Consider the following 25,711-nt stretch of genomic DNA (forward strand, 5'->3'; position numbering starts at 1 on the left):
TTAAGGGCAAACTAACAAACACTTCTTGTACTTAGAGATAAACCTGCATGATATGCTGTAGGACAACCCAAAAATGTCATCTTTTCATTTTTGAGAAAAACACCTTTCTGTTTGATTCCCTTCTGTCATCAGATTAGTAAGTATGAAAACATCCTCACTGAATAATTAAGGAGGAAAGAGATAACCAAACAAATAATTTTGTATTTTATTTGTCTGTATGAGCACGTGTCACTGCAAACAAAATAAACATTATGAGCTCTTCTGAGATTACCTCAGATAGTTATTTTCACAGCCTGAGAAAAAGCTGCCATTATTTACATATACAAAGAAGAAAACCTGGTGTCTTCAAAATATTTTGCCTTACTCCCTCCTTATGAGAGCAAATTTCCTCATGGAGATAACAAAAAAAGGAGCTTCACAGATGTCTTATTAGAATACGGCCTGCAGATCCCTTTGTTTCAGACCAGAAAACAGAAAGCTGTCAAAGTGAAAAACATTAAATGGGAACTTGTTGCAGTGTTTGCAACATCTGGCTAATTCCCTGTTACAGGGAAATCAAATTTAGGAGACAATACTGCTGAGAAGGCTAAGAAGCTTGTGCTTCTAGACTGTCCTGGTTGCAGCTAAAACCAGGATATAGGCTTTGATACAAGAACACATCTGTTTTCTGGCACACAGCCCTATTACGAGGGAAAGTTGAGAGAGCATCAGAAAAAGTCATGGAGAGGTATGAAAACTGACATGCTTGTAAGAAAAGATCTATAAAATTTACTCCCATGTACAAGTTAGACAAGCCTACTGTCCTACAAGTGTGCTTTAACTAACCATACTTATGGTGTCCTATCTTCATACATATATATCATATATGGTAAAGTGAAAGGCCATAAGCAATAAATGCCATAGGGATGGAACACCATGAAGGAAGAAAACCAGGGGGGTGTATGTCAGTACCAAAGAATATGAAATTTTCACTAACTCACAACTTAAAATATTCTTATTTAACATATTTCCAAAGTTAAGCCTTCAAAATTTAGGAAAGAATACTTTTAAGTTTTCCTCATATAAACTTTTAATCCATACTGTACATAACAATTCTAAAAAGTCCAGTAACTATATGATCACATGCATTTGCAATAAAATCCATGACTCACTCAGAAGGCAGGACAGTGCTTCTCTGTTCAGCTCCACACATTTACTAACATCAAAATTCTGCATAATATGTAAGCCAATAATGTATTGCTTATGTCAAAAACACCAGGATGTTGAGATATTGTCCTTTTTTTAAACAGACGCATAGACAAAAAAGTGAATGATTTCATTAACTTTTTTCATTACTTTGTAATGCCTAGGACCAGTGTTTTCAGGACATTTCATGTTAAATATACTACTTTGAAATTAATAATTATGTCCTGAACTAACAGCTGAAGTTATGAGTTTATTCTATTAATCACACTTTTCATGCCTACTGTCAAAGCTTGGGCTGCTGATATTTTTATACACCACCATTAATTTCTATAGGGCAAACAACAAGCAGTCCAGAAGATGTGAAAATTTTCCTTAGGGAGATTTGATAGTATTTACAAATCTGCCAATCTAAATTTGCCAAGGGCTAACAAAATCTGTGGAATTATATGGGAAATTTCTCCTTTGTATTTTCTAGATACATTTATGAGGGGAAATAAGTATTCATTGCCTTACCTTAGGAAAAAAAAAATGAATAAAGAAACACAGTTTCTCAAAGTACAAGTGTATGTGATCATTAGCTGCTTCATTTTCAGTCTAACTTGCACTAGAAAATTAGTGCAAGTTAGGCATCCAGTTCAGAATGCCTAACTCCCTAGCATGATATTCTGGCACTATACTTCATGCAGACTCCTTGTTAATAGAAACATAAACAGATCACATTTCTGCCAGAAGTCCGTTATATAATGTACTTATCAGAACATGCAAGTTCTCCTGTCAATACTAATCAAACACTTTTGGAGAAGAAATATTTCAAGTTCCCATACTTTTCACTCCATCTGCTTCAGTCCACTTTAAAGACAGAGAAAAAGCTAGTTTGAACAGCCACCTCTTTAAGGCTCTCCATATTCTCAATTCCTTCAGAAATTTTAACTATGTAATAGCATGGGGTTTGGTATTTTGAGAGTGCGTGGAACGAAAGTAATATCAACATCTGCTCTTCTCAGAATCCCAGAATCTCAGCCTCTTAAGTTTGTATTAGAATGTTATTCAATTCCTGAACTTGTCCACTTGTCTCCTAAATAAACACTTTCAATTTAGTTTTAGTGCCTTTGCCTTTCCAACAGCTCAAGCTTTATTGCATATATACACCTTCAGCATAAATGGGTGTCAATGAAGAATATGCATACACTGAAATACAGACTTCAAAGCAGAAAAGTCACCAGTAGTTAAAACAAGTAAGCTCTACAAAAAAAATGAAAAAAAAAAACCCTGATTAAAAATAAATTCATAATTTCTCCACAGAAACTGTTAAACAGTGTAGTTATTTAATATCTTATCATTGCAGAAAGAAACCTTAGGAGATGGAGGTCATGATGATCATCTGTACCCATCACATAATCATCACATCTTCCAGGGTCACTGAACGCCTGGTAACTCACAGGTGCATTTCTGCATATTTTTCCATACAGGATTCTAGAGCATAGATTTATCGTAACTTACTATGCTGCAGGTAATTTTATTTTCATATCACAATAAGATATAGTAAAATTTCTCATATATTTTTAATTCATTATACTATAGTACAGCAGAATATCAGAATATATTCATATTAATATACCTTCAGCTCTTGCACATCTCTATTAAATTTAGTGTACTTATTTTTAATGGGTAGCGTTGTATTACCACACTTGCATTTAATAAACTCTTGCATTTAATTTAATACTGTACCTTACTATAGTATTTAGCACTCTATTATAAATGTTGCACTGTAATGCACACTCAAAGTTCATTTTAAGGTTTGTTCACCCCCACATTCTACAACCTTGTAGTACAAACCTATGGAGGTAATTAGCGCACCATAGTCATTAACTAGGTCTCCTGTGTGGGTTATGATGTATCTAATGTTCTCTTACAAGAAAGAGTAATTATATTCAGTGAAGGTATAGCACAAGTAGGCTATAAATTTGGGAAAAATACTTAGAACATGAAATCAAGAGCAATTAATTTTTACAGTTATTTATGATTTTCTGTAAATAAAAGAAATGAGAACACAGAAAAAATATGAATAATTGTCATTTGAATTTGTTTTGTCAATCATATTTTTGAATATACACATCTGCATTTAAACATGCAATTTACTCAGTAATTCAAAATATTGGCTTTTATTCATATGCTGCTCTCTGCTTCTCAGTCTTTGCAACATGCAAGCAATTTTAATGCATTATCATTACGTTCATACCTAAACAGAACACAGCCATCATATGGATGATCATTTTAACTATTCATTATCACATGATGGCTCTCCAGCTGCTGCACAAAACAGTATTAGAATTGGGTTTTTTTTATTTCCTCTCTCAAATGCCAGAGTGCTACTTAGAAGAAGGAGTAAATGAGACCCTGTGCTCATCAAGGCCCTAAAGATCACCAGGTATCTGCCAATACAAATTAGTTCTTTTTATTATCCAAGTCTAATATTGCTGGGAGCAATTTTCTTTTCAAAGCTATATATATTAACCTAATCAATGCAAAATACAGCTATTATGTCTCCTATTAGAATATGTTTCTGAAATCCAAAGCAGACAAAAATGTTTATATGTATTTTTCACAAATGGTTATTTCGGTATGATCCACAATTACTCTAATTATAGGCACATGCTGTAAAAATATCTACTAAAATACCTTTCTCAAAATTACAACACTTACTTTGTCGGCTTTATTATCTGAAATACTGCAGGAAAAAAAATACCCTATTGCAAGCAAAGTAGAAATTTATGAAAAGATAAAAAAAATGCTTGAATGAAATATAAAGTTTAAAAGTAAACTATATGGTGTGTTTTTTTCTTGCACCTCAAGGAATAACAGAAGGTTAAAAGTTTGTTTGTTGTTTTTTTTTTCTACTTTTCAACCTGCTGTATTTCCATTCTTCTTTCAATAAAAAATATTTCAATATTTTCTCACACCCTGGAACAATATTTTCATTCAATTCACCTAGTATCCTTGGATTTTTTTATTGCTCCCAAAACAAATCCTTTAACAAAACATGTTCATCTCTGGGTATTTTATTCTGATAAGCTATGCCTGTTATCATTAAAAATTGATTGAGCACCTGCATAGATAAAATGAAGATGAGATCACATCATTTGGTTCCAAAACCAAGGATTACACGAAGTACAAAATAAAACCCATGTGGTAAAAAATCCTTATTGCTTTGAACACATTTTTATGGCTATTTCATAAACAAATGTTTCAGAGTCAAAAAAACAGAGGGTTTGGAATTTACTTTGGAGAAATATAGGGGAAAATGAGACAAAGTGATGCATCAAAGCCAGAAACACGCTGTAAATATTTTTGCTCAGCCTTCCAGTAGTAAATGTCTTTTAACTTTCTTCTAGCCGTTTAATTTGTAGCAATATATAATACAGTAATTTTAAAATATATTTCTAAATGGATACCTCGTGGACAGCTCAGAAGTGTAAAAACTACAACTACAGATACTGATTGGGTCAAAAACTTTCCAGGTATTATAAGCACAGAGAAATACTATTTTAGAAGAGCAGGAATTTGCTACTCAAACAAAGAATAAAAGAATTTAAAATAAATGACCTTTTAAATAATTCTGAAAAAAAAATCATCATGTATTAATTACTTTTCCACTTCATGAAGCAAAATCACAAGTTGATGTGATTCATAATTTGAAAACAAAACTACCAATGAGGCATAAAATACAATGCAAAAATGCTTTGAAGTACAGCAAGAGATTCCAAGCAATGCATGTAATTAAATAATCTTCTTGCATATTCATATTTTTGCAGGACAACATTTAATACAGTCTTCTCAATTTATCATACAGAATCATGCCAGGGCTCTTATACTTTTTTTTTTTTTTTAATTATTTGGAATAATATTGAATTGAGGTTATAGAATTCAGTCCTACCATAAAGAATAGCAGTAACATCTTTCTTTAGGATAGGGATGCTCACTTGCTGACTTGGGATCAGATCCAACTGACAAAAGAACTTCTCTTCCCTTTGAGAATGCTGGGGTCTCAAATGTAGGCCAGTTAAAACTGTCAAAATGACTGAGTTCTGTAGGCATTAGTAAGATATCCTAGTGGACTTAAGTCAAATACAGTGTTACTTTACTCTTTATCGTGAACACTTGATTGGCAAGAAGGTGGAATCCTAATAATCATGTTCTGTCATTCCTCTCTGGTGTATGTGGTTGATTACTATCTTCCTGCATGTTCTCAAGTTTTGTTAGAAATCTATCTTATGTTTTTTATTTACGGTCTGTTGCCCAAGCAGACAGCTCAGAAAATGCAATGGCTATGTGATTTTGCATTTAACTGAGGCAAAAAATGTTCATTCTTATCTAAACTATGGCTATTTTGAAAAAAAGCCTGCACACATTCCAAATACCCTTGGGAAGCTGTAGTATCTAAGTCAACCTAAATGCACATGAAGGACCAGTAATTAAAATAATTCAGATATCCCAGCCTTTGATGTTTGATATGTGCAAAACTTGATGCTTTATAGGTGCAAAACAGACTTTTCAAATAAAGCTATCAGGTGATTCTATGCCTTGTTTTCATTCTGCAGCTGTCTTATTTTCTCTGAACCGCAACAAACTTTTCTCTTGGCATTTCAGTTCATTATTTAGTCATTTCAACTGGAAGTTAACCGAAACAAGTGCTAGTTATGATTCACCATAAAAAGTCATTTAAACCAATCTGTGAAAAATTCAGGAAATTACTTACAAGGGCAGAAGACTACAGCAATACTGATTTTTTGTCCAGGATCAAGAAATCCAGTCTGCAGACTAAATTTAAAAATATCATCTTCTGTATTTTTGCCTACATTGTCACGATTTATTTTCCATGTCAACTGCTGCCTTGAGACATTCTTCAGATCAAGCTTCTGTAAATATTTGAAGAGAAAGGAAGAAGTGATGAAAGAAAGAAAGCAGCAAACACCATGATATTTTCATATTGCTCTATCCTATGCATTGTTTTTGCAATCAGAACAAAAGTAAGAAAGCACTAGAAAGCAATGAAGCCCAGTTTTTTACAAATGTAAGTTGATGAGTATGCCTATCAGCTCAGACTAGATGCTTTCCAGTCACTCTCCAAATTCATAAAGAGCAATACTTCCTCTCCAGAATAAAAAAACTCATTTATACAAGGTAACTAGATGAACAGATCATGGTTGGAGTGCTTAGCCACTCAGAAATTAAGAGGTTTTCCTGATGAAGCACAGCAAGCACTAAATGCATCGCTCATGACATCTAGATTTACAGGTGGATATGTGGAAAAAGCAAGACGTTCAGAAGAGCTTTTCAAAAAACATTATTTCAACTTCATTTGATGAGAGTGGAAACAAAAAAATTTCCTTTCCTTTACCTCAGAGTTACTCTTTCATCTCCTAACAGATCCATAGCTAGGAAAAGACCTTGACTTTGTATTATTGCTTTCTGAAGATACTTGAAAAAGTTTCAAGTGTTTTCATCCTTGCCAACAATAATTTTGTACAATTTCTAAACAAAGACTTTGGGAATTAGAAACAATAAATTATGGTCTATTATGTTTTGCATTCATACAGTCAAATTCTATATGTTCCAAACCAGAATAGTGCTGGCCAATTATCCTATTCAATTCAATTATCCTATTCAATTATCCTAAAGCTGTCCCATGCAACACACTGGGACAGCAATTTAACTGTATGGGCCATCATGGCACCCTAATTGCATTCCTGCACTGTCACTGCCCAGTTTACTAGTGTAGGCAAAAAATCTTTGTGAGGAAGCTATTTATTACACAATTCATGGTCATTGTTTCATAGTGCCCACACTTCACCATATATCACGAAGTCAGGAGAAGACCAGTTTTGAGTTTTGGAAAAATTTCTAGCAATCAAAAGGAAAACATAAAATACAACTGAACAAAATAAGAATGGGAAAACTCATATATTTTAACCACGTATTTGAAACATGACTGAATTTTGAGTTCCAAATCTGTATTCTTTTCTCTGTCATTTCTAATTGGAAGCTATAGCCAAAAATAACTATAACAATACTTGTGATTACATACCTGAGAATTGAGACTTTCCTCAGCAATGTTGAAATATAAGCCACTTGAATGTTGTGAAAATTTAAGTTCCCTTGTGGAGAACTCCAGTGGTGAGTTAAGTGCTGTTGGAAAAAAAATAATTTGTTTATACAGCATTATTTTGACAAATATTTCCTCAAAGTCCCTTCATAAAATCATTGTTTCTGCAGAAGAAATATTTCTCTCCTTGTTTTAAAGCTGTATTTTCTTTCTGTTGTTCCCATGCTATATAAAAAATTACTGTGATTTTACTTTCTGTCCTATTATGATTCTTTAGTCACATTAGCATTATTTAAATTTTACATCTACCAGACTTACAGCATCTCTTCTTCATATAAAGATGCTATAAACAGAGATCCACATGATCTTTCTACTGCAGATGAAAGCATTTGTGACAATAGTAATCAGAAAAGGCTTGAAATATTTTGCAATAAATTGCATTTTTCTTAATTTCATATAGCTGCAACAAAGAAAGTGTCACAAAGGAGGAAGCTTAAAGTGACAGTTTGGAAAAACAGAGGTATATTTTCCTATAGCCTCATTCTGCATCTCGATTGAATGCTGAAAATGAACCTAGAAAGTCTAAAGTATCCTTTTATTAAAATCTGCAATTTTGTTTCAGACTTCATGATGAAGGGTGTTGCTCAATTCTCTTCTCCTAAAAGCCCAAAGAATTTCCTCATCACATATCTCACAATACGTAAGCAATAATACTATCCATATTTCCTAAAGCACAGGCATATAAACTAATATTGTTTTGAAGTAGGAACCTAATCTGCTGGAATGCTTTTACCAATATGCAACTATGTCTTGTTCATTCACAAATTCCTCACCTCTCACAGAAACTGCCTGCACAAGAAAAACATGGCATGACTGAAAGAATAAGCAGGAAATTACCCACCCCATGAAAAAAAAAGAAACAGCTCACATGGGGTCAATTAGATTTATAATATGTCCTCTTCCTTTAAGTCTGGCTGAGGTAGGGCTTGTACTTTTCCACTTGAGTTTTCTATTTTGCTTTGGGCTTTTTTACTCTTTCAGTGCTTTCTTACATACTGATAAGCAGTTTCCAAGGGAAAAGTCTTACAAGTATTTAAGAGACATTCCTTCCTTCCCTGGTGCTGAAACTGTCTACAAACTTTGTTTTTTAAAAATAATATAAAAGAAGAAAGATCCATGATAAATCGAAAACACATTGACTACATTGAAGTTAAAAGTCTCAGTTGACCCCTCCGAGATTATTGTGATTCTTTTCTCAGAAAAATCCCTAGTACAAATACCAGATATAATCTATTGATTTCAGTAGCAACTGCACTGTTCTGTGCAGTCTGAATCCCAGTCAACCGCAAAAACTGCCACAGGGAAGAAAATAAAATACTTAATGGAAAGTGCCATAAAGCACTAGAATTTGCAAGATGCATTTTAGCCCACTTTTAGTTTTTAAAGTGATAATCTGTAATAATGAATCAGTAACAGATATAAATTTTAAGTTATCATAAATGTAATAAAATTCTCAAGTTCTCTTTAACAGTACAAAAAAAATTGGCTAGTTACCTGCATCTGTATGATCATGTGACATACCGAGTGGTTAAGACATTTGTTAGACTTCTCGCTGTTTTCCCAGTCCACTAAAATTCCCAGTAAGAATGTAATTCAAATATTTAAATTTAAATACAAGCCACATTTTTTTCAACTATTTCATAGAACTGAAAATATTATATAATCACTTAAATATTATGATTATTTGTTGTTCGCCTACAAGTAATAGCAATGGTACTTTGAAGAAATTCTTTGTGGCAGAAGCACAAATTTGTAATAACATTTACATAGGATTATAATCTATTAGCAAGACCTATTGATTTAATGTATTCATTATTCCACAAAGAAAGGGAAAAGGAAATAAACATTTTCTTTTTCTTCAGGTTACATAACTTCTGTTCTAGTAATTTGTCATTTTGATTCATGATCTTTTTAAAGACATGCTTTGTAATAGTCTCACATGCATTTACCTTTATTCTACATGTTCTTAAACTAAAGATATTTAGAAATATTTAATATTGATTTACTTTCATCACAGAACCTAAAGAAGGTCTCCCAGATTTCTTTGATGTTTTAAAAGACCTCAAAAGAAAGACTTAATTTAAAATCCTACAGAGAAAGACAAAGAAAATAATAAGCCATAGATAAAAATCTAAAAAATTGGAGTTGCTTTTACCCTACATTATGCATTTAATTGGCCAAGCCTGCCTCAGTGATCCCAAGATGTTCAAATATTACAAAAACATCATTCTAGGGAGACACTCTGAACTTAAGTCAAATGAACAGTGACTATACACTAAAACCTGGAATAAGGAAAGGTAGTGGATTCAAGAATTCACAATGTGTAGGTCTACATGACTATAAGGAACAGACAGGAGACTAAAGAGAACCGCGGATTATTTTCAAGAGAAGCAGAGAAGAGTCATCTAAAATATCAATTTCTTGCTGCAGGCAAATGGCCTGTAACTTTGGCCATTAAAAACTGACAGGCCAGAAGAAGGGTGCAGTTCTGCATACAAAAGCAAACCAAAGCAAATGAACTACACTACCACCTGCTCTCTCAAATTGGATCACTGGCAGTGAGAGGCATTTTCAAGTTTTAAATATATCTAGAGCTCCTAGTTTTGACAGGGTAAAGAAAAAAATCAGTATGAATTACATACTACCTTTCCACATTTTTCAGATGAACTGCTGTAAATACTAAGGCCTGCATGATTAAGGTCTAGAAATACTAATGAATCAATAGAAACAAAACTTGAGTTTTAGTAAACTTAAATGGTTCTATTAATTATTATTTTTTCCCAGCACATCATAATTATGTAAAGAAAGTTCAGGTTTACACGTTTAAAAATACAAATAAAAATTTTAACATTTTGCAGGTATCCAGAAAATTCATGTATTATGCAATTTTCAATGAAATTTTTCTTAACTAGCAATCCTCTGCAATCAGACTACAAGCAAAAACATCACTACACACATAAGTATCCACCATGTGCATAAGTCCCTAGTTTACCTACCAATTGCTTTAACTCTGCAGAGTGGAACAGCCACAGTCACCATCTGTGGTGAAGCACCAAGAAGGTGCCGCATAGATCTCACAGAAGTTACAGATCCACGAGCTGTCTGTGCCAATGGGAACTCAGCCAGAGGAGTATTAACTGGAAGAGTGAAGTCATATGCCGCCACCTAAAGGACAAAAACATCACTGTGGTCACTTTCCCAAAGAAATTGTAGGTACTTCTTGAACCATCTGCTTGGTATTACCATTTCAGAAGAAATACTGAAATTAATTTAGGACCTGATCTTGATAGTAAAAGATGATAGTTTATCAGCTGCCAGTATCAACCCTTTAAGTAAGCAGTGGCCTGCCATTTTTTTCCACCACTGTGGGAAAATTGTATGTCTACAAGTAGCAGGGTTATCAGCACAGCTACAGACAAGGCTTCTGATAAATCACTGTGGTGTGTTCCTCTCCAACCACTCTCCTGAGTCAACAAAGATGGGGGCAGTAGTTTAAAATGCATAATCATGAGCAAAGAGGGGAAAAACAAAGATATGTAAGTTAAGAAAGCCTTTCTAAAAAGCTGTGACAGCATACCCAGAATAAACAAAATGGGTTCTGAGATCATGGTGAAGCGTGAATTAAAAATTGAGATACCCCAGGGAAAAAAACAAACAAAACAAAAAAAAAACCCACAAATAAAAATTCTACTTAACATCATTGTCATTGAGCATCTCAAAATTCCAGGAGTCTGATTTTTGTCTCTGCAATCACATCCCTAAAGAACTGGGGGTTAGAATTTAAAGGATAACATGTTTTATACTAATTCCTCTTTTTGACAGCCTCTGCACTTGAGAGGACAAATTGATTTCACAGTGCACTTCCAAAGGAGGCATTTCTTGCCTCTTGCTTTTTGTTTCCAAGGATCAACATGCTAGAGCAGTGTGTTCTCCAGACAAAGAAGGTACAGATAGCCATTACAAAAGTAGTGGAATTAAAAACAAAACTTCTGCACTGAAATCACTGTTGGAGTCCTTCAATTCTATTTTCATCCTGAAGGCCACTGAAATCTCCAGAAAGGATTTTGGCCTATAAAACCTGCATGATGCTAAAACTTGCAGTAAAACCAGCTATATATAGAAGTTATGAATCATTTAAAAGCTTTCCAAAACTGCAGAAAATAGTGCATCATGCTTCACTTTCACATATGTGGCAGTGAATAAAATGACATGAAAGAAAAATATAATTTTGTCCTAAGATAGGACATGAGGCATATAACCATCTCTAACAGAATCATCACAGGGCTTAGATAATGAGAAGCAAGTACACAACACTTACACTCTTTGGAGTTCCAGCAGAGTTTGTAACACACAGTTATGAACTCCTGGCAAGCGAGATGCGTACTGAGCCCTGTGGAGTATATTGCATTTGTGCTTAGCAGGAGGAAAGTACGGGATGAGGGGAAGTTTTCTTAGAGAGATCTCCACAGTACCTTGATTGATATAGATACTTCAAATCTGATAATTATTAGATTTAATAACATAGAATTTTCAAAATTAACATGGTGAATGCCATTAGTTTTAGTAACTAAAGCTCGAGTTGTGTCAAACAAAGACTGAGTAAAAAACTCCAGATTTTATTTAGAAACCCTTCTATTTTTAGTATATCAAGTCACCCACATAAAATACTTCATCAAATTACATCTTCAAAATATGTTCTTGTGGAATAAAACCACATAATTTAAAATTAGACTGAAAAGGATATTTTTTTCAGAGTGTGAGAAGTTCCTTACACTTCAAAGTATGTGTGAAATACATGATTTCACATTACTAACAGTGGCTCTTTACTGTTTTGGAGAAACAACTATCTCTTTCTATAGTAGAAAATAATAAGCATTGCATTTAAAGACTGAAATACCTCAAAAAAAAAAAAAAAAACCACAACTATTTCCAAAAACTTGAGAAGTTTTATAGAGAAAAGCTGAATACATGTTTATTTTGTAACCCTGCTAGCAATTAAAATGCATATGTAAGAGAGAACTTACATACATAAAGTGAACCAATACTAGAAAGAGATTACAAGACTTGCTAGATCAAACATCTCATGCAATAGTCGCAACACAGACACAACACAAAGATTCTGTTACACTCCTTCAGCTGTATGAAAATTTTGCTATATTGGATAGAGTGTACCCAGCACATATCTTCAGACGTGTAATATGCAAAATGCTGCATAAATAACCAACTTATCTCCTATGCATTATGGATCACTGTAAGGACAACAGAGAAAAGATGACTGCACATCTCAATGCACAGCTCAGTTTCTAAGAACTACTTACAGCCTTGACAGCTCCCTATAGCCAGCAGGTACTTCCCCACAGGGGCAGATTTAACAGTTGAAACACCAAGAACTACAGTAAAAACTACTACAAGAACTACAAAAACTACCCCCCCAAAAAAAAAAAAAAAAGAAAAAAGAGATAGGAAATACTTTCCATCCCTAGTGTGTGCGACATATGTAACAATATAATGACACTAATTTTTTTAAGTTTGGTAATGGCTATTTGAATGGATTGTCCAGAGAAGTTGTGGCTGCTCCAATCCTGGAATTGTTCAAGGCCATCCTGGATGGAGCTTTGCGCAACCCGGTATAGTGGAATGTGTCTCTGCCCATGGCAGGGGTGTTGAAACTAGATGATCTTCCAGGTCCTTTCCAGCCCAAACTGCTCTGATTCTTTGATTCAAATGCTTAAACTATACTAGATATCCTTACATCATTTGATATGCAAATAAGTTCAATTTAGCACTGCAATTATTCTTCATCAAGGCTGTTACGTTTAACATGTTTAGGTCAGACAACTAACGGTAGAATCCCTTTATCCCTCTTTCAGAGCAGCTATTCAAAGTGTGTTTTCCATCCCCACTACCAGGAAAATTTGTTTTAGTCTTACTATGCAACAAGGGTTTTATTTGCTAAGAACTGGCAAACAAAACCTAATGAGTGCAAGGCAATTCACTACATGTAAGATATAACGTTCACTGAAAACCTACATTTGCTTTGAAGTACAATGGTGTAAATTCAGAACCAGCATAACTTTCAGAAATGTCTTTATATAACTGAGAAAAAAAATCATAGAACTTTTGTTTCATTCACCTTTACCTCATTAATATACACATTAACCTGTATACAAATGAAACATTCTGTTAAAAGTCTATATACGGAGAAATTACATTGTGATTCCTACACATACACACACACATTAGTAAACAGAATTAAAATGTCTTTTTTTTTTTACTTAACTTTGCAAGTAGAATAAATATTATTCTTTTTATACACATTTTAAGAAAAGAAATGCTATTTGTGTTTAATCTCTAAAATTTGCATGAGAGAAGTTTCTATTATGGAGATTGTATACTAAAAAAAAATTAATGACTATTTAAAAAAATCCTTATACTATTGCTGGACTTACAGCTGCTTTTTAAATAATCTATTGACAATTTACAGTTATTTATCTTTTGAGATATTTTTCTGCAGCTGCATTTAACTTCATAAACCAGAGAATAGAGGGAGGAGCACAAAGCAATCAGCCTTAGAGAGAGTTCTTTCACAAACATTCAAGCTTGTTTATAACATTAGAAGAAATATTTTTCCTGTCCTGATTTACACTTAATTATGCACATTTGCATCATCTACAAAGTGGTTGTCTTAGTAATAGAAATACTTCAAAAGAAGCTTTAAAAAGACTTGTCATGTAAGACAAATGAGCTTTTTGTAATGCCTTCATAGAGAATATCTCCAAAATATGCCAGAAAAGGACATGCATATGGAGCCTGCCATGAGAAGATAACAATTCTTTAAATAAAACTGATATTCCTGCATACTTTCATGTAGAGGGCATTTTATAAAACCTTTAAATTTTTTTGCTAGACTTGCTAAACAAATCGAAGTTGTTGATTTCAAGAAATCAGTCTGATCAAGAAAGCCCTGCTACAGACACTTATTTGAGTTCTTGAAGTAGGTTTGCTACAAAGAGCATGGTAGCTCTCAGTCCAAAACTGGTGAGTGAACATAACTGAATAGCTTCCTGCCTCAGGCCTAAATAGTCATTATACATAAAGAAATGAAAGGGTGAACAACTACCCCATCAACCATGACAATTAAAATGGTATTTTATATAAATATTAATGCATAAGAAAAATAAACTCTAGTATAGCTGTCAGGTTGAAGGCAAGGAAATCTGAGAGTAGGAAAAAAAAACATCTTCAAAAACACTTTCAAAGCAGTTATTTCATTTCTATCTCTAATTACCCCAATGCAACAATATATTTTGTGCTTTATAAAAAACATAATTTGATAATTATTATTACAATACATCATCTATTCTCAAGGATCAGTAAAAGTTTTGCTGGTAAATCCAGGAATCATACAGTTTAATCAGCACAAATAGTATGTGGCATCTCCCTAAATTTACAGTACTTGCTTTCACAGTACAACTTCACAGGGAATTGCAAGAAAACCAGCAAGCTAATTCATAACTTAAAATTAAGTTACAACATCTGTAAAGGATAATAGTCTTGTATTTATCATACAGTAACATGCCAACTGTTCAAATATCTTGAAGCATTAGAAGTCATTGAATTTTTGTCTAAACACTGATTTTAATGTTTCTTCATAACACTAACACACAGATTCAGCAGTGAAACAAGGAGAGAAAATTAAATTTACATCAGAAAAGACAAAACAAAACAAAAACCTTGTTTGAGTTAAATTTAAACCTAACTGCAAAACCAAGTGTTTATGTCCTGCAACTGTATATTGTATACATTCTCAACCTACACTCAGATGTAACATTAGCTTTTTCTTAAACATAAATTTTTCACGCAGCCTAAACTCCCCTGCTTTATATCACAGATAAAGCAGCTTTCCACAATGAATAATGTAACTAACATTCAAAGCCATCATTCAAAACACTGAAGTAAAACTAAATCTCTCCCTTGTATATGGTCAGACAAGATGCACCAGCAATCCCCTGTAATTCCACAGCTGCAGATTTTCCACAGAATTCATTCTTACACCATGAATTCTGTTCTTTTATTAAAAAAAAAAAAAAAAAATTACATCATTAAAAATGCCAGAAAAATCAAACCCAAAACCACCTGTCACTTCTCTACAAGAAGCTTAAGCAATAAGCTCTGACAGGTGTTATTTGCCGTATTTATTTCAATCAAAGGCCCTTGTAGGCTTCATTATTACACAGCTGGGTATTTTGTGTTTTTTTTCCAAGATGTTACTATTTGCTATTTTCCAGCAGGGTTTAAATGTATAAATAAATAAAATTACTTAATTAATTAACTAATTAATTTTGAAGCAGTACACTCCTGCTCTTTGTTTTGCTTGCTTTCCTTACAAGACTGCTGCTAGCAAATGGATATTCGTGCCTGGAGAAACACAGGAACAGCTGAGGGACAAAGATGCACATATATTTAAAGTGACCGCATATTGCCTGTTTTGTGGCAGCACAAAACCGCAGGAATGAGGTGCTTTTTACTGTTACCTGGACAGGTAGCTTGCAGAAAGAGAACTATAAACAGAAAAGCAATGCTTCTATGCCTCTTGGACAGTACAATTTAAAACTCAGTATGGAAATAATCACTGCTAGCAATCAATAAATAATAATGCTAGTAATTAGGTGCTGCAGATATTTGGCCATGTAGTTATAGGGAGTTTTGTTTCGTTGGATTTTTTGTGTAATTACCAGAAAATTTCTTACTATTCAGCTCTGAAATGAGAGGACCCTGCCTAGCCTATCAGACATTCAGCTGGCTAAACCCCTTTAAATTGCAGTGAAAAAAAAAACCTAAAACATAATTGAAGTGTGTCTCAAAGTTATGTCCAAGCAGAAAAGAAAGCAGCATATGGCCTGTATATAAATAGGAAAAGGAATATTAGGAAGTATTTGTTAGCTTACCAGTTTATTTTTGTATACTGCTGTCACTTTCATGGCCAACAAACACCAAGATTAAACTTCCTCCAGTGAGGCAGAGAGCCCCATCACCTCTAACACCTTCTGAGACAGGAATGCAGAGCCAGGCTGTGATGAGCACCATCCTAGCCTTATCTACAATTACTTCATTTTACCACTTAGAATATTGGGAGAATTATCTTAAATTTTTTTTATATATTATAACCATGGCAATGTACTTCATCTCTAAGAGCATCATTTGATGTCACATATATTTGTACATCGCAAGGTTTACTGAGAATTGTAGGAGGTATTTGGAGTTCTTATGCATTTACTTTGTTTGTTGCTTTGAAGCCAGAAGGAAAGCCATTGCCAAGTTGATTTTTAGAAGAATTCAAGATTGCATTCAAGTCTAAATTACTTAAACCTTACATTAATAATCCAAGTAGTTTTAATAAAATTCTAAAGCATATTAAAATTATTTCATGCTTTTGTAATTTATCAGTGCTCCTGAATTATTTTGTTTCATTTTTTTTTCCTTAGTTTTAGTATCTACTTTCTTAGCAATTGCATTGATATAGTGAATTTTTGTTGGAATATTGGGTAGTGTTGTCAGTACCAACTACAACAGCAGGCAGTTTTAGTCGAACCAGAAGGTGGACAGAAAAAAATGTGACTCAATGGGATATACAAAGTTTGTAGCAGCTGGAGGTAAACTGGGTAAGAGCAGTTGTCCAGAAAATGGTGATGAGATCAGAGAAGCAGCTGTTCCAATTACAGAGGCAGGAAATAGCATTTGCAACCATGAAAACTGAAAAGGGAAAGTTTAATATACAGAGAAGTTTAGAGTTTTTTCAAGACTTTAAATCCAGGAAAGAGAAGGAAGAAATCTGGTGAGAAAAGGGGAGAATCTAGGTGAGGTAGAATGATAAAGAACTTGGATCCAGTTGTGAATGTTTTAAGAATCACTAACTAATGACATTTTCTGATCACAACAAGAGATGCTGGTACCTGGACCAGAACTATGCTTTTACTAGTATTCTACTTTGCAGGAGTTAAATTAAAGAAAACCTACAGCATCCTAGGAGTTACATGTAGTTCCAGATGCTCTTTAGTCATGCCATACTGGGCAACATATTTAGTTTCCAAAGTTAATTTCATTTTACATTACCAGTGCTATTACCACCAGCTATCAATGCTGCACTCACTTCCAGTGATGTTAACTTGTGCTCACCAATGGCCTGTGAGTCCTAAGTGTATTTGGGCATGTTGTGCCTAGCAATGAGTAAGCTGCCCCCTAACAGGAAGGCAGTAATAATACTTGAGCAGAAGGGAAGCACTGATTGCGCAGTGAGCTTACCCAGTGCCAAGGGCAAAGTGAGGCAGAATCTACGAGTATGTGGAGAGAACAGGCAACTGAAATAAAGACACTTCATTAAAGCAACACTTATCAGTTGGTTATAAGGCATAAGGTGCCCCAGGAAGATTTCATTTTTTGAATTTTTTTATTCCCTTACTTCTGAATTTATGTTTGCCAAAAATTACTCTCAAGACTGAAAAAAAAAACAAAAACAAAACAAACAAACAAAAAACAAACACCTTATACCCAGAATTTAAACATTAAAAAAAGATGACATCAGGTAACCCTATAGAGAAATCTGAAATCAATAGATGTAATATATCCTACAGTAGTTGTGGGGTGGTCGGTTTTCTTAAAAAAGAAGAGTAGCCACAAAGCAGATCCAGTCAAATTGGAAGATTTGAAAACTTCTTACAGAAGGCTATTACAGTTTAAGCAACCATTTACTTTATTTAGTGTTATATCTATGGCTTACTAGAAGCTAACTGGCAGTTATGTAGCAGTATTTTGTTTCTCATTTCTATTGACAATCTTTCAATTTGAATAAAAAATTAAAAATGTTGTTGAACACTTATGATTTTAAACTGAAAAAGAAAATGTTCTTTAAGGCTGTTGCAACAAGTTACTTTTGTAAATGAAATATGCATCTCGGAGTACTTTACTGGTAAAATAAAAATCAAAACTAATTAAGTTTCAAAGCTTGGCTGTAAGAACAGTACTAATATATACCTATTCATTAAAGGTCCAATCAATCTTTTCCTTCTTATTTGTAAGAGCATTTCCACACTCCAATTTCATCATTTTAAGCTAAAAATCTATATTCCTTTGTATTGGTTATTTTTAATTGGTTTGAATTTCACACTTGGCAAGAGACAGCCACTAAGGAGTACCATTATAATTACTATGAGCCTTAACGCTGGCCTGTGTGGGGACAGAATTTCATCTTTGGAGCAAAAACATGCTGCTAGAATACAATTTTACAATGTGACTGTCTGCCAGATTACTTATCCTCTTGGGACAGACTGAATCATTTCTGGTGCTGCTTCTCCAACCCATTCTTAAGACTCTTCAATAATGAAGACTTCTTCTTAAGTAGTTTATTTCAGTATTTTACTCTTTTCTCTACAATGAGTTTTTAATCTAATCCATCCTGGCATAATTTAAACCCACTTCTCATTACTAATCTACTGCAGTGAAGAAGCCTATATAAATTATATTCCACAAACTATTGGAAGTTAGATCCATTTTTTACACAGTTTCTGCTTTCTGGACTTCTGATGATTTCCAGGGTTTTCTTTTGGACTTACTTTTCAAGGGAGATTTTCACACTTCTTTCTTTAAGTGTGGTACCCAAACTGAGAAAGGTGTTGCAGCTGAAGTGTTAACTGCACTGATTAGAATAACTATTTTACTTGCTTTACTGACATTATTCCTATTCACACAAATCACTATGATGTCTGCCTCTACTCATAATACTTGTTCAACTTGCGATGTATAATACCATACACATAGATCATTCCAACAGCATTATCTAGTCATAAACTTCTATGATTGACCCTTCATACTTAAATGAAAATGTCAGCATTTTTCCTTACTGATCTTCCCTCCAGTTTGACAATAGGTCACTGGTGATATTCTGCAGGTACCATTTTGCAAGCAATTACATACTTTTCAATCTAGTGTAAATCTGACTACTTGATTATGAGAATGCATCTGACAGTGATGCAAGATACATCTACTGCTTCTTCCCTAACCTCATGGCTTCCTATGCTATAGGAGAAAATTAGTTCGGTTTGAAATAGCTCATTTTTTATTAATCGATTAACTCATGTTTTGTCAGGAAAAATCGTCTCGGAGTAGTGAATTTGCTATAAATTCACCCCATCAGTAATTTCACAATAGCTTCCATCTGTACACAGAATCTAAGCTGACAGTAATAAGAGAAAGAAAATCACAGTTTTACCAGACACAGTCTGTAATATGTAAATATTATTTGAGTGATGCTTTGAACAAAAGAATTCCCTTTTATTCAGAACTAAAGTGCTAAAAAGGAGGGCAGGTGGATTAGAAAAGAATATTGTCAACCCTTCCAAGATGCGCTGTTTCTGATTTTATTTTTTAAGGAAAAAATGCAGCTAATGCAACAGGTTTATGTGCTATAGAAGTGATCCCCAGCTGCTTGTTCTGAAGCTGATCTATAATATCAAAGTTTTCTTTCAGTTCACTGTTCTCCAAATATGTAGAAACCCCAAATCCTCAAGTTCTAGATTGCTAGTCAATAGGTTTAGATTTAGAATTTGCTGTAGCACTCTCTATTGACACCTACTGCCAATAAAATGCTGTTTTCATAATTTAAAACTAACCAACTAAGTCTCACATTTTCAGTTTATTTCCCTCAAATAGCTCAGTCAGAAAGCAACTATGCCAATCTTTACAGCACATAAAACTCCTCTACTTTTGTAGTCTCTTGGTCATATGAGAGTTGAAGCATGAATAACTCCAAAAATAAAATGGCTGTTTGTTGAATGATTTAATGAATGCAATTCAATTTAAGTTCCTACCTTTTCCATTTTTCAGTCATTGATATAGTGTGTGTTCTTCGTGTATGCAAAAGTTTTAGGAAAGCAGCAGGTTATATAAAGGTTATTTCAGAACTTGTTTTCTTAAGAATTGGATTATTATTATAAAACTATTGCACACACTAAAATGTGAATCTAAAATGTCTATATTCTTTCACCGTAGAAATATCACTGACCACAATTTTAATTTAGCATAATCACCACCCATAAACCTACCTCTTTTGGCATGAAGGACAACAAGCATTGCAAAGCTGACTTTCCCTTTAAGTTAACTGAATACTTATAAGGCGTTGAAGAACAGTCATCAAACACTGTCAAACAAAATTCAGAATAAAATTAAGATGTTATTACCCTAAATATCAACTTGATCACAGTTGCAGTACTTCAAAGTGATTTCCAGCATAAGGTATCTATATATTTGTATGGTAAACATTTCTCACAAAGTTAGGAATCAATATAGTATTTCTCATAAGGATTCTAAGGGTAATTTTGTGCTAATCACCAGCAATCTTCATTAAGCTTTTGATTTGCGAGAACGTAATAGTTCAGAAAAAAAAAAAAGAAACAAAAAACACTGTCATTTACCTTTGAATAAAAGTGTTAGGCAAAACCAGCTAACTAAATAAAGAAAATTAAAATCACAAGGAGAAAAATAGTCGGCTGAAGCTGTTTTTCTAAGTTACTTTTAGGCATGATCTACACAACTTTATCAATAAGACTTGCATTTCTCAGACTTTCATGTCCAATTTTAAGGCACTGGGAGAAGCATAGGTTTCCAACAAAGAAGTTAACATTCCTTTGAGATCAGTATTCATCCTGGAACACCAGGATCAATGTTCATCCAATATTCACCATTTGAACAGTACTGGACCTGACTGGATGTTACATTACTTGTTTCAAGCACAAACTCTGATCTAGAAATCATGTGCAGTAAGATGATTCCTATGCTGGACAGCTGGCTGTTGCAGATAGTCTTACAATTCTTTTCCAAGTTAAGACAACTGGCTAGGATCCCTCATCTACCACCATATGGTAAGAAAACCCTTCTGCTTTTGTCAGATACATTTTTTTTATAATCCATATATAGTTCTACATAAAGATAAAGCTAAATATTATAATACTATATTTCAAAAGAAAGAGTTCTGATTTTCTGATCTTTCAGGAATAAGAGGCCATATAAGCAGAGCTGCAAAATTCTCTCGTGACTAAAGAAGTTGGAACAGGAAAGGAGATGCCAGTACTGAAGTAGAAAAGGGATGAGTAACAATGAGTGAAGGATATGAATCTGCACTAATTATATCAAGAGACAAAAGAATAGCAACCTGATTCCACATATTGCCCCAGTGTCATTCTGAGTCGGGCATCATGAAGAACAGAGGTCTTGTGATTAACCTGCAAACACTCTGTACCATTAGGAAAAAGACAAGTCTGGACCCATCATCTGATGATGAACTAACTGAAGGGTAAACATTGTCTAAACAGTGGGCAGGAGCCCATGAATAGAAAATGAGTATAGTTGTTTGGATTTGTTTGGTTGGGGTTTTTTAAATTTTTTAATTTTAACTGGTAAGAGGTATTCAAACTGTTTTTAAAACACTTCTTAACCAATAGAGAAAAATAAAAACAAAAAATGAAAAGAAAAAAAAATTGGGGAGGAAAATCCCTACAGGCAATCTGACATTTTCCAAATGCTTACTTTTGGCAATTGTTATTTTACAGGCAAACCAAACTACCTACTCTTAATTTATATTAAGCAGCACCTTTAAAATAATTGCTTTAGATTTTCTTAAATTGGAAAATCTGTATACCAGAAATAGCTTTACAGCTATTCTCTTACCATTATCCATTCTTCATATAATGAAAATTCTGATACAGCAAAAGAAAATACCTGACTGGTCATTAGCATTCAATTCAAAATCCTTATATTTATGGAAGTCAAACTCTATTCTGGTACATGCATGTCCCTTGTTCTGCAGCAAAAAGGGAATTGATTTTGTAGCACCGACATAAACACCACCAAAGTCAAATTGCTGCTGTAAGTTTAAAGAAAAAAAAAAACAAATGGTCAAAGCACTACGAAGTCAAGCACATTACTGACCAGAGTGTGAAAAAAATATAATTGTTCAAAGATTCACAATTTCTAACAAAATAACAGCCTTTTTTAACCAATTGTCTTAAATTACTCTTATTATCAAAATCTTTCCAGGACATAAAATGCAACAGCTAAGAAACCAATACATAAGTCCTGTTACACCATCAGAAAAGTTTTCATGCCTCGGTAAACAGATCAGAGGATTCCTTTGCTCCTTACTGATTCCCACCCCACCCCCCCTCCCCCATAACTACACCTTAAGGAAATCCTCTCCCTTTTAACATGCTTTTCCCAGATTCTTCAGTTCAAAAGCTAAGGCTGTCAGCTACCATTAATGCAATGGGCATATATACATATTGTTTTTAATTTCTCTTCTGAAGTTTTTCTCTTTGATAATTTTCTCAGGAAGTTAGTATAAGGAAAAATGAAAAATATGAAGTAGGGATGAGCCACTTTGACATCCACACAAAGTAAAACACTATCAATCTTACCAATTGCTACCAATTTTTTATACTTACCACATCAATGTTTATTTCGGGGACCTCTACAAACCCACCAATCCTAAGGATTAGTATTTCTGAATTTCGCACTGCTACCTGAGTGGACAAAAGTGTGATAATTGACAAGGTCATTTTCATGTAAGTATCTCACCAAATCAGTCATAGTTACATGAAAAAAAAAAAAAGTTTTGGGTTTTTTGTTTTAAAAAAAAAGACACCAACCAAACAACCTGCCCCAGAGACAATGAGGGGAGAAAGACACTCATATTAATTTGTAATGAAAATATAATTATGCTCTTATAATGCATTTCTGTTATGGAAATATAAAGAGATAAAATATCTTCATTTTCCAGGACATTTATATACAGATTCCAGTGAGATGTGGCTTCAAAGAAGAACCAATCATGCCTCTGTGGCATACCATATCTGTGATGGTTATAACTGTCGACAAAAAAAAAAAAGAAAAACAAAACAAACCCACACAAATTTTTAGGAAATACCAGTTTTCAGCAGAGAAACAAAGCACTGCAGGAAGTTGTGTCACTAGGTTGAACAGTTTAGTCCAACAGGAGGAAGATAAGTGGTTGGGTTAAATTTAAGCTGAGTGGATGGTTTAGATCTATTCAGCAAATGAGAGGACTGGAAAGCATACTACAACAGACTGCTTGACAGAGATCCTGGTACGAAGTAGATACTGTTGTTTTGAGCAATGCTAAATCTGGTTTAGAAGTAGAAAAATGATAGGGATACTAGCTTTAGAGTTCATACTGTAGGCAGCCACAGAAGATGGATAATCCAGGATTACAGTCAGAAAAAGGTAGCAAAGATCAGCCCCATGATAGTATACTTTTACCCATTCTCACTTATCTGATCAGGAACAAGTTCAGGAAGCAGGCATGCAGAAAACAAAATAGGATTTGTTGTTTATTGCACTCCCATCATCAAATCAAGTCTACTAGTAAATCCACCTCTGAGATGACCACAAAAAAATGTCAAGAAATTAAAGACACTGCAGTGTTACAGTCCTGCTCCAATACAAATCATAAAAGCAGTGGATATGCCTATATAATCTTCTGAAGACAACCACAAGTCACTTTCAAGAGCTTGCCAAAGGTATAGTATCAATCAGTTCAAACAGAGAGGACTGAGACAACATTCAGAATAGGTTACAGCAGCCATCAACTGCTGATAAAAAACACCTTTTTCTTCTCCCCTCCCCCTGCCTCCCCAAGCATTTGAACACTGGAGATAAAATCCAAAAGATGCTTAAATGCACACACACCTCCACACATAAACAGACAACATAACACTCAAAAGACAAAGTTCTTCCAGTTTTGATTACCTCCACTTTTGTATCAAAATTCATTTTTGCAGTTGGATTAAAACAGATTTTGAGATCAGCATAGCCTCCCACAGGTACCACCCCTTCAGAAGGGGAGATCATCATTCCAGGCAGTGGGTTTGAATCAAGAACCTTCAAACACAAACATGAAACATTAATAATTCTGAAAAAGGTGGTGGGTTTGGGGAAAGGAAGTGGGGAGAGATTTAGTTTGAATTTTTGTTGGGGTATTGGAATTTTGTTTGGGTATTTTTTAATACCAGTATATCTATAATGAAGATTTTATATTCTCACAAGAACATTCATAGCATGCAATGCTAACTTGGACTTAGAAGCTTGAGAAAAAAATACACGTAAACAAAATAAAGCAACAAATTCCTAAACATGATGACTGTCAGTTTCTACTATAAAATAATGTTTGCACACTGGTTGGAAACTTCACATTCCGGTTTTCAGGTTGTTTTCCAGTTGTTTTCAAGAACAAATTAAAATTAAAACTTGCTATCTAGCAAATCTCCAGAATATCTTACAATGCATATTTTCAGTGACAGATAAATTCTTCAGCTCTTTCTTGACACTCACAGTAAGAAGACAGGTCACAGGATCCTAATACTGTAAAGTTCATTAATAATACTATTAGTAAATATCCATTTTAAACACAATTAGTAGAGACAAAATAAAAATTGTTCTCTTCTAATGCACTTCAAATGGATAACGTTTTAAAGTATAGCTACACAAGTGATAATGACCAAGACAAAGCAGCCATCTCTTGGCTTAAAAGTAAATACGAAGGCTTAAAATTAGGCTGGGTGTGTTTGCCTTATTGATTATGCAGATTTTATTAATTCAGATCTATCCTCCAAGAGTGCAGTAATAATACTTATTACAATGCTCCATTAATAAACAGAAAATGAGGTAAAAATCAAAATAATAAAATTTCTTAGTATCATAGTAACGTAGTAAAAAAAAGTTCTGAGGATTTTAATGAAAACTCTTTTGTTTCACTAAATAAATAGAGCAAATTACTGTGTGATCAGAAGAACAAATGAAGTTAGGTTTCCTACTAATTTGTGTATTATGTCTTTACACACTCTGGCATCCAGCTCATCTCTTAACCAATTGGTAATACAGCCTATCTTCCTCTCAAATGTTAGTAATCACATTTGCTGTGTCTGCTCTAGGTCTATGCATGTACTGCCTGGACAGCTAGTAGGAATGATAGCCAGTTTGCTCTGCCTCTCAAAATATAAAAGCATCCAAGCTGTAACTGCTTTTACACATGCTACGCCAGTAAGAGGTTCTACTCCCACTACTGGTTCTCATGAGACTTCCAGAACTTTTTAGACCATTACCACTTTGCTTGTTTGTTGGTCCATCTACCCATCAATCCAAATTTGACAGAGGGCCGAATTCCTATTCACATAAATATTGCTTCTTCAGAAAACCAAACAAAAATTTAAGTAGGCATGTATCTAATAACTGGGAACATAAACTCTAACATGATCTGATAAAATTAACTCCCTTCTTCCTCCCCAGCCCAAGAACTTA

General features: G+C 33.9%; 1 protein-coding gene across 1 annotated transcript in view; it reads right to left on the reverse strand.

The window, feature by feature from the left end:
• The window catches only part of CFAP47 (cilia and flagella associated protein 47), a 291,486-nt gene that overhangs the window by 229,424 nt on the left and 36,351 nt on the right, over positions 1 to 25,711 (reverse strand). Inside the window, exons 19-25 of the mRNA XM_061454415.1 lie at positions 24,164 to 24,295; positions 22,840 to 22,917; positions 22,118 to 22,262; positions 20,446 to 20,540; positions 10,345 to 10,513; positions 7,271 to 7,371; positions 5,942 to 6,101 (exon numbers count right to left, since the gene is read on the reverse strand). Of these exons, the coding sequence (XP_061310399.1) occupies positions 5,942 to 6,101; positions 7,271 to 7,371; positions 10,345 to 10,513; positions 20,446 to 20,540; positions 22,118 to 22,262; positions 22,840 to 22,917; positions 24,164 to 24,295 (880 nt within the window). The remainder of the gene's footprint in view (positions 1 to 5,941; positions 6,102 to 7,270; positions 7,372 to 10,344; positions 10,514 to 20,445; positions 20,541 to 22,117; positions 22,263 to 22,839; positions 22,918 to 24,163; positions 24,296 to 25,711) is intronic.

This window comes from Pezoporus flaviventris, unplaced genomic scaffold (assembly GCF_033815535.1).
Source record: "Pezoporus flaviventris isolate CSIRO_AGI_PZ_B2104156 unplaced genomic scaffold, CSIRO_AGI_Pfla_v1 ptg000015l, whole genome shotgun sequence".
NCBI classification, from domain to species: Eukaryota; Metazoa; Chordata; class Aves; order Psittaciformes; family Psittacidae; genus Pezoporus; species Pezoporus flaviventris.